Source organism: Podarcis liolepis (assembly GCF_965112155.1).
Source record: "Podarcis liolepis genome assembly, chromosome: 7".
Classification (NCBI taxonomy): domain Eukaryota; kingdom Metazoa; phylum Chordata; class Lepidosauria; order Squamata; family Lacertidae; genus Podarcis; species Podarcis liolepis.
The window spans coordinates 55445525-55455133 of record NC_139561.1 but is presented as its reverse complement, the minus strand read 5'-3'; the positions used below and the strand labels follow the sequence as shown (position 1 = coordinate 55455133).

Here is a 9609-nt window from a genome sequence, read left to right as displayed (position 1 = left end):
TTTCAAGCCACATTTGCATTTGTGATGTAGAAATGTCCTCAGCTGATCACATTACCTGATTAGTTTCCGCAACCCCACTAAATTCCAATTAAGTGAAGCAGTCATCTGCATATGTGTTGTCATCTGCACATGTGCAATGGCTGTCTCAGCTGTACACACCTCACCTTGACTTCAGCTTGCATTTTCAAATCTAATTGAAGCTGCTTTGAGGGAAAACGCTTCAAACAGGAGTATTTCTTGAGAAACTACATGATAGATATGGATTGGGGTTGACATAATGTGTACACAGCTTCGAACATCAGACTTGGGAAGCACACAGGAGATGGAATAAAGGGAAATGTGCACTCAGCCTAAATCCACTTGCTCATTTTCCATTCCATTTGCCCATTTTTTGCCTATGATTCCTATTGCAAGACAATAGTGTTCACTTGCTTACATGGGGCAGATGTTATCAAGGGAGGAATGTTAATTAGATGTTTTGGTTCATGAGTTAATTTGCAAAAGCTTAACAACAAAAACACCCTTCTACTAATGGTTTACTTTTCTGTTTACCCAGGCATTTGGAATGTAATTAACCTTCCTGCAGACACTGCTACTTTACATATGCTGTTTGTTACAATGCTGCTAACATTTTAAATAATTATTGTTGCGCGGTGTTCTTTGCCCCTCAGCTTACATTGCAAGGAAAAGGTTGTTAATGAATTCCCCAAAACACAGAAATGACAATAGTCATTTGGACACTGGTAACAGGTTACAAGAAATAAGGAAGAGACTAGGAGAAAGAATGCTGGTTTATTAGGTAAAGGCTAGTGTACAGCTCTTGCTACTGCCTGGGGCATGCTGGCTGCGGATGATGGGAGTCCAGAACTCCTGTGAGGCATCAGGATGGCCAAGGCTGGGCTAAGCAAGTTCTGCATGTACACTCCAGGGACTGCAATGCATCAGTTAGATGTGGAAATATGACAATCCACCAGAACAATATAGATTTGGGCATTAAAGCATACCATATTTTTCTTCAAATGTTTGTAAGCAGGGCAGGGAGATCAAACAGAGGCAGAGGAACAATTTTCACCACATCCATCAAGGCTAGAACAAAAGGCAATGGCTTTGAAACCCCCAGAAAGAAGACTGGCATTATTAACCTCCTATCTGCACTTGATGAAGTTGCCCAGTGAGGTTGTGGGAGTGCCTTGTGCAAGTCCTGATTCATGATGGGGAAAGTGTGGGAGAACAGTAGTTCAAGGAGGATGTCACATAGATGAGGGTGAATTAAAAAGAGTACAAGGGGTACAAAATCCAGATTCTGCCAAGGTATGGACGAACCCCCATACCTTGAGGGTGCAAATAATTCTAGACCTTATTTTAAAAGAGATGGATTTCCAGCCATCTTTTCATCTAATAGCACAACATTGGAGGCTACATTCTGAATGTTGGGACAGCCCAAGCCTATCCGTATTTTGCAGTGATCCATAGTCACTAAAGTGCCTTCCTCAGGCTATGGCCTATGGCAGTGTCCTTCTATGAGATGCAAGACAGTCAGCTAGTTGGACTTTTCTACTTAGTTTCGTCCTTGTCTAGAATCTCTACGGAGAGAATCTCTTCATCACCTTTAGGTGCTGGAGTTATGCAAACCGTAACAGAGTGATCTGAAGATTTTGAGACAATCTTCTCTGTTCTGCTGCAGTCGTCTGATTTTTGGGGACCAGCTGGTGAGCTGTGAATGGCTGGTGATTTAGGTAGAACTGATCTTCGGGAGCCGGCAGGTGATCTGTGACTGGCTGATGATTTAGGTGGAACTGATTTCTGGGAGCCGGCTGGCGATCTATGACTGACTGGTGATTTAGGTGGAACTGGAGTGGCACTGGCCTCCTGAAAGACAAAGGTATCATGCTGGTGGTTACCTGAATAAGGGGCATGCTTAGTATCTGGGGCAGGGAGATATCTGGCACAAGTCTGTATGGAAACAACCCTCACCGATCCAAAAATAATCTATCTTTCTAGTCCCTGATGTGTAGGGACTCTCAGTAGTATTCAAAGAACAAAAGTATATTCTCACCCCATAGCCAAAGTGCTTTTGTTCAGGGTGCTAGCCAGCCAGTTGGGATACAGGCAGGAAACTAGGAGTTGTTCAGGGCTGAAGCAGCTCTCCCTCTTGACACCCACCGTTCAACATAACAATTCAGGAAAATTCTGTGCTCCTGGTGTCCACTGAGCTCTTTGGGAGGAAGGGGTTTTAGTTGCTTCCTTTTTGTGTTTTTCAAAAAATGTGTGTATTTTGGCAAACATTTAGGTTCACTCGAGCCCATCACTACTTCAGTGACCTTGTTTTGCTACCATCCCTGTTGACACTGGGGCACCGAGCTTGCTGCTAGAGGAAGCTATAAATAAATAGGAAGCACCCTATTTATTTATATGCTCTAGTTTCAGTCCGAGCTTTGAAAACATGCCAGTCCAGAGCTCCTGCATAGATTAAGTCTTGCCTACGGGAAAGGTTTGTTTTGTTTTAAAAAGCTAGGGAAATCAGACACATTGAGCCAAAGGTAACAAAGTCCCAACATTTCTAAATAAGAAGTGGCCTTGGGATGCTGGTGCTACTGAGTGGAATGGTGGCAGGGCAGGGAGATAAGTGTTTAACCATTTCCCTGCTGCTCATTATATTGTTTTTCAGCTCAAAAACAGCCCTCCTTCAGTTGCTCTTCCCCTGTGGGGTCCCAGCTGTAAAAACACCATAGAACTTCCTAACTTGTTAGGTTCTTCTACCCCATTTCAGGAAAGAACTCACTGTTGACATTTGCAGCTACTTTTTCTGTACATTTACCTGCATAGCTTTCAGCTCTTTCAATTTCCATCTGATATGAGCCAACCGCCCTTTGCCTCCCATCTTTCCTGCAGCGAATAAGGCGGCTTGGAAGAGCTTAGGAGTCCCAGCTCTTGGAGGAATGATGATGCCTTTGCTTTTGTCATCCTTAGTTTTGCTGTTGTTTTTCAGCATTCTCCTAAGAACAGAAAGTGAAAACAGGTATTTTCACACATTGTTCAGGTGTTGGGAATATTAGGAGCCAATGAGCTGCTGAGCCTAAATTTCAGCTTGGACTCATGAAATTTCGGACTTGATAGAGAGTATGGCTGTGCACAAATATACCAGCACCTGGCTATCCTGCAGCTCACCTGGCCTTCTTCCGCAGCAACTTCTGAGACTCTGGATAATGCACTAAAATGTCATTCAAATCTTTCTTTTCCAAGATGAAAAGGTTAGTAAATCCATGAGCCACAACATTCGCTGTGCGTCGATTTCCACCTCCCACAGCTAGTAAGCTAAGAAAAAGAAAAAGACATCAACTGGGGACTCAATCTGGTTTCCATAACTCAACATCTACTATTGAATACATTGGGGCACTAAGCTTGGCTCCTGTGCCTTTTTTCTCAGCGTCTCCTGAGGACCTCATTCAGCATCAATGAAATATCTAGCTTCCAGCAAGATCTTGTATGACTGCACACTCCACAAGATCTTGTGAGATCTCACCAGAAACCGGTGCCCCTGCCAGCACCGCTTCTCCACTGGCAGCAGAGGTGGCGAGATGCCTGTGTGGAACACCACCTCATGGGCTTCTGCTGCTTGAGGCAGTCACCTCACCTTGCCTCATGGGTGGGCTGCCCCTGAACCAAATTGCTCTTCTGCATTTCCATAATGAGAGTTTGGCAGAAGGAGGCATGGGAAATGGGTACAGATTATTGGTAAACTGTATAATTTTTCAGGTGTCATTTTTCAAGGCATCATAATTTGCTTTCTGGGTTCTGCACTGTGCATTCTGCGTTCCTCATTAGGTGATGGAATTCTTCAGAGTTTTGAAAACCCTGTTGTCACCGTCTTTATAGATACAGATTTCTCTTTCTGTATTAATTCAGGAGAAGTAAAAACTCTGCAGGAATATGACTCATGGAAAATTGAATAATAAGTATAGCCTATTTCATGCGGATTTCTATGTCTCCAAGAGAGAGCTTCAATTGTTCAGTTAGAACGATCTCATACTTTCCTTTTTTATTAGATGATTTATCTACTTTAATGTGCAATAACTCCACTGAATTTCTCCTATTATTATAGACCAGGGGTCTGCAACCCGCGGCTCCGGAGCCGCATGTGGCTCTTTTACACCTTTGCCGCGGCTCCGGGGCGGATACTAGCGAGGGGAGGAGGCGCATTGTGCGCCCTAACACTCCTCACTGTGGCGGGCGCTGTACTGGCTGTGACGTTGCATGGGGGCGGTGCGTGCATTAGTCACGCACCGTCCCGACGTCACCTTCCCGCCCGCTGTCAGATCGTGGCTCCAGAGATATATTTGTTTTAAATGTCGCAATGGTTTTGTGGCTCCCAGTTGTTGTTTTTTCTTCGGAAACGGGTCCAAGTGGCTCTTTTTGTCTTAAAGGTTGCAGACCCCTGTTATAGACCCTCCAGTCATTTGTCCAATTTTTTGGAGGACGACGACGACTTCATACAATCCTGATTGATTAGGAGTGTATTTGTTAGCCAAAGTATATTTAGCCCCCTCTGTAGTTGAAATCTAGAACAAAATCAGATAGTTGCCATGTACATCTCTTTATAGCCATTCAGTTTCAAGATTCAAAGGTGGAAAGGATAGTCAAAGTACCTATATTTCTTTGTTATCAGGACTTCTCTTATCATCAGGGAAATCTTTTTCAGTTGAAGGGAAAAAATTACCTGAGAAATCTGCCGATCTCATTTTGGATGAAAAGTAAGCAAGACTGTACATGACTATACTTTTATCTTTCTGAGCCCCTTTCTTCTCCTTCCTGTTGCCAAGCCCAGTTTCCTCCCCACATCGACATTCTCCATCTGTCTGACCTTATTTCTCCAAACACAGATCCAGCTTTCAAAGTCACAAGCACCGTTTTCCCATCAGGTCCTCCGAGCACCTTGACTTGCCCGACTTGAATGATGTACATCTCTCTGCCAATTTCCCCCTGAAGTAACAAGGAGGAAAAGTGTTCTTTGCAGCACCAGGGATCCTTTGCCCTTCAGGTTTCAGACTGACTACCCGAGTTTTAAATGTTGTTCTATTTATTTTTTATTGCTGCTTTCATGTCATAGAATCATAGAATTGTAGAGTTGGAAGGTATCACGGGGGTCAGCTAATCCAAGCCCCTGTCCCTGAGATTGTCTCATGCTCTACCAACTGAGCTATCAGAATAAAACAACAACAACAACTGTAATTTGTTGAGGGTGCTGGGAATTGTTAGCTCTGTAAGGGGTATCACCCATAACAAACTACCATTCCCAGGATTTTTGGGGTGAGGGGATGAGAGGAAGCCATGACTCTGAATGATGGAGAACAGTACTAACAAGGCATGGCAGAAAGGACCGCCAACCTACTACAAACATTTTCATAGTCACTGAATCCAAAGTCACTGAAAATTGGGTACTTAAAATGTCATGCAAGTATTCCCCCACCTCACCCCTCATTCCACAGTTCAGCTCAACCCTACTTTTCACTTCTTAGACAAAGCTGGTTACCTTCTTGCAGACGTAGTCATTGGGCAGGTACACCACAGATCTGAGCCTTTTCAGCATGTCAAAAATCATTTGCCGGTCACAACCCTGAATGCAAAGGAAGGAAGAATCAGTTGGCTTGTACAAGCATGTCTGGATTTAAGTAAGCGAATCCCTGAGGGGGTGTGGACCATACCTGAAAAAGAGGCACCTTGCTAACAATGTCATAGTTCACATCTACTGCAATGTCCAACTTCATCTTGTCTGGCAGCTGCATCAGCAATTCCGATTCGTCTGCAAAGGAAGTGTAAGGAAGAGTTTGCCTTTCTTGAAACTGCGGATTAGAGAATAGCCAGCACACATATTTAAAAACTCAAATAGCAGCTGCTTAGAGTGGATGACTGATAACTAGCGGGATCTCAGGAGTCAGGGAGGAAGGATTAAACCTTTTCTCCCCTGCAGTAGTCCAGACACCAACAAAAAAAATCACTCCTCCAAAGCTGCTATTTTCATAGGAGAAAAAGGTCCTATTGGCATCAATGAAACCATAGCAGGGAAGGGAAAGGTTAAATTTCTCACCCTGCTTGTAATTATCAGTCTCTTCCTCCCCACCCCCACCCCTGTGGCTGCTACTTGTGTCATTCAATTCACCTGAAATGTAAATATGCATTCAATATTATGGCTAGTTTGGCCCTAAACTGGGGTAGCCAACATGGCACCCTCCAGTGGTTGTTGGACACCACATCCCAGCAGCCCCTGCAGCCAGCCAATAAGTAGTGGACAGGGATGCTGGGAACTGGGGCCAAGCAACATCCAGAGAGCACCATTTTGGCTAGCCTTGACCTAAGCCGTATTGAACAACCAGAGGAACACCTTACGAAGCCAATATTCAAAGCCCTAGTTCAGTCTTACCCAGCATGCCTTGAGAGTGCCAAGTGTACTCATACCACGTTTTGACTCTATTCTGAACAGATCGGGGGATTTTGTACAAAGCCATGTATCTAATTGTGTTGTCCATACAGGTCCGATAGTATGTCTGTCCAGCGGTGGCAGCCCCAACAACATCTCTCATCTGTGTGAGATAAAGAGAAAACCATTCAGGGAATTTTTGTTCAGCATTGCTTACCTACACCATTGAACTATCTCTGCCTTCCCCAACCGAATGCCTTCAAACTAAAGCTTCCAAGCTTCAGGTGGCTGTGCTGATGGAAGTTGATCATGGGGCAGTGGGGGGCTGGGGAGCACCAGTTCAGAGAGGGCTGAGTTACTAATGGGAGTAAGTTATAGTTCCCAGAGACCCCTGTAAAGAGGGACTGACTGTTAAGCCACTATGGAAATTGTAACACTGTGAGGGGAATAGGGGCCTCCTAACAACTCTCAGCACTCTTAACAAACTACAATTCCCAGGATTCTTTGGGGGAAGCCATGACTGTTCAAAGCAGTATAATTGTGCTTTGAATGTATAGAGTGAATGTGGCCTGAATTAAAAAAACGGATAGGCAAGTAGCCACAAATTTCTTCAGTCCTGAAATAAAACCAGAACTCATGTTGAGATGTTTTATTGTATGAGATTGTAGGGTAATTTCTTTCTTTCTTTCTTTCTTTCTTTCTTTCTTTCTTTCTTTCTTTCTTTCTTTCTTTCAACTGGAACATGATACCTGAATGGTGGCCATTCACTTTGTAGAGTCGAGAGCCTGGGAATGCCTTGATGTTAACTTTATCCATGAATAGGCTGGGAAAAGTCCCAGTTTCCACACAACAGAGCCCAACACTTTCTAAGCATCTGCTTACATTCTTAAAGAGTTTCCCCTTCCCCAGCATTGTTTTAACAGACTTTTAAAATGTTAATACTCCTCAACTCATGCCAGCCAGGGCAGAAAGTGGGCGAGTCAAACTGCAAATTTTTACTCTGCTGCCTCCAGACTGGTGTAGCAGAGATGCGTGAATAGCACCCATTGCCAATAGCTGGACCCCTCCCCACCCTCTAAAATGCTCTGTTTCAGGGGTTTATTGCTGGCCATCACTGGCAAGGGTACTGCCAATGGTAGCTTCTGCCCGCAGCTTTTGGTGGGCACAGTGGGGACCTCTGCAGTGGCAGAGGCACCCTGTCTGCAGAGTCCACTGCATCCTAAACCTTCACTGCATCCTAACCCCCTCTAGGTTGGCAGAATCAGGGCAGGGGGAGGAACAAGGATTGTTGTGTACTGAAAAGGCATGGATTGTTTTCTTACCTGACCTATCATGACAGAGAAAGCAAAGACACCTGTGAAGTAATTGAGCAGCTGAAAGATGATCTCAAAGAGGGTCTCTGGGTCTGGCAGTCCTCCAATTGTTATCAAAGTCTTGACAGCCCAGTAATAACAGCGGATATAGCTTATTAAAAAAAGATATGAGAGGATAAGAATGTCCAAGCAACTGATCTACTACTGCTTTTATCCTGTAACAATGAATTATACCAGCCTTCCCCAACCTAGTGCCTTCTAGATTTTTTGGCTCTATGATGCCGGGGCTGATGGGAATTGTAGTCCAAAACATCTGGAAGGCACCGTGTTGGGGGTGGTTGGATTATAGCAATGCAGAAATGAAATATATAATGAGTACCTGTTTCCTTCCCCATTGTAGACCCAGGCAGTTGAGCCCAACCCCTGAGAGGAGGACGCCCAGTAATATAAACATGAGTTCACATGTAAGCTGAAGAGCAGGTAGGCTGTGATCCTTACCACTCTACAAAGAGGGTGAAGAAAGACGACAATGTTAACAAAATACTCTTTAAGTTGTTCTCTAAAACAATCTCACTTTTCATGTCTGCATTCCCATTTGCAACCTATAGAGCCACTAGTGGTCAATTGTACTTATGCATGGTCTTAAGGAGAAAATAGCTTATATTATAGTGATTGTTATATGGTAGTTACACTGGATATGCCAATGGAAAGTAGGCAATTTGGCCCTCCTATTCCATAAGTTTGCCTTCATACAGATTTTTTTTAGGAGCATCATCTATGTGCAACTTCAAAAGGAGTTTTAAAACGTGCAGAGGTGAGAAGGGGCCAGGGGTCAATCAATGATGGTCGCTGGAGGTCTCCCTGTGAAAAAGCAGCCGGGGCAGAAGGCAGATTGCCATGAACCTAGTGAGTTCTAGGGGGAAAAGGCATTGGCCTTATCTAAAAATTTGTCTAACCCCCACCCAGTTTATACCATAACAGATTGGTTAGGCTTTAAAGTGCTAAGAGATGCTTGGTTGTTTTCACCTCAACAGCCCAACACAACTACTGCCCTCTGAAAAAACGTTGCATGTTGGAAATAATGGAATTACATTAGACTATGTAGATCAACACACAGCTTTTCTCTTCAGGAGGTCTCAGGGCCCATCCAGGCTTCTGCTCATCCCACCACTTTCAAACCAGGGAAACCTGATATTTACCGCCGAATCAGAGCAAATTTAGTTTTCCTCTTAATGACGCTTGCTCTGTTTTCCACACTAAAGAGTGGGTTTTATTGAGGAAAGTGGTAGAGCAAATGGAAAAACACTTGGATCCATGCTTTCTAGGCACAAGACAAGTTAAGGGTGGGTGATCCCTCAGTTTGGAAAAAAAAATTTCAGTACAATGGTACCTCGGGTTACATACGCTTCAGGTTACATACGCTTCAGGTTACAGACTCTGCTAACCCAGTGCTAACCCAGAAATAGTGCTTCAGGTTAAGAACTTTGCTTCAGGATGAGAACAGAAATCATGCTCCTGCAGTGCAGCGGCAGCAGGAGGCCCCATTAGCTAAAGTGGTGCTTCAGGTTAAGAACAGTTTCAGGTTAAGAACAGACCTCCGGAACGAATTAAGTACTTAACCCAAGGTACCACTGTACAAAGAGAAAGTTACGAAAGAAACTAAAATGCTGAAATGCTCCTGAGTCTCCCCTGTTGCTATAGCAGCTGCATTCAAGAGTGAAGAGGGTCAGCATCAAAAGCTTACCTCACCTGTAAACATACGCCTTGCTCAGAATAGCTTCAAGCCGATTGTTAAACTCAAAGAAGGCCATGTACTGTGGGACAGAATGAAAAGTACAGATGAGCACCTAGAGCAATTCAGGGACAAATGGAGAAATATTT

General features: G+C 44.1%; 1 protein-coding gene across 1 annotated transcript in view; it reads right to left on the bottom strand.

The window, feature by feature from the left end:
• Positions 1 to 773: 773 nt before the first annotated feature.
• Positions 774 to 9609, bottom strand: part of CNGB1 (cyclic nucleotide gated channel subunit beta 1) — a gene marked incomplete at its 5' end in the record, with an annotated part of 67616 nt that continues 58780 nt past the window's right edge. The window contains 10 exons of the mRNA XM_083512607.1: positions 774 to 1869; positions 2819 to 2996; positions 3169 to 3315; positions 4862 to 4980; positions 5531 to 5614; positions 5703 to 5800; positions 6419 to 6578; positions 7738 to 7879; positions 8108 to 8230; positions 9478 to 9542. Coding sequence (XP_083368733.1) covers positions 1555 to 1869; positions 2819 to 2996; positions 3169 to 3315; positions 4862 to 4980; positions 5531 to 5614; positions 5703 to 5800; positions 6419 to 6578; positions 7738 to 7879; positions 8108 to 8230; positions 9478 to 9542 — 1431 coding nt within the window. The 3' untranslated portion in view covers positions 774 to 1554. The remainder of the gene's footprint in view (positions 1870 to 2818; positions 2997 to 3168; positions 3316 to 4861; positions 4981 to 5530; positions 5615 to 5702; positions 5801 to 6418; positions 6579 to 7737; positions 7880 to 8107; positions 8231 to 9477; positions 9543 to 9609) is intronic.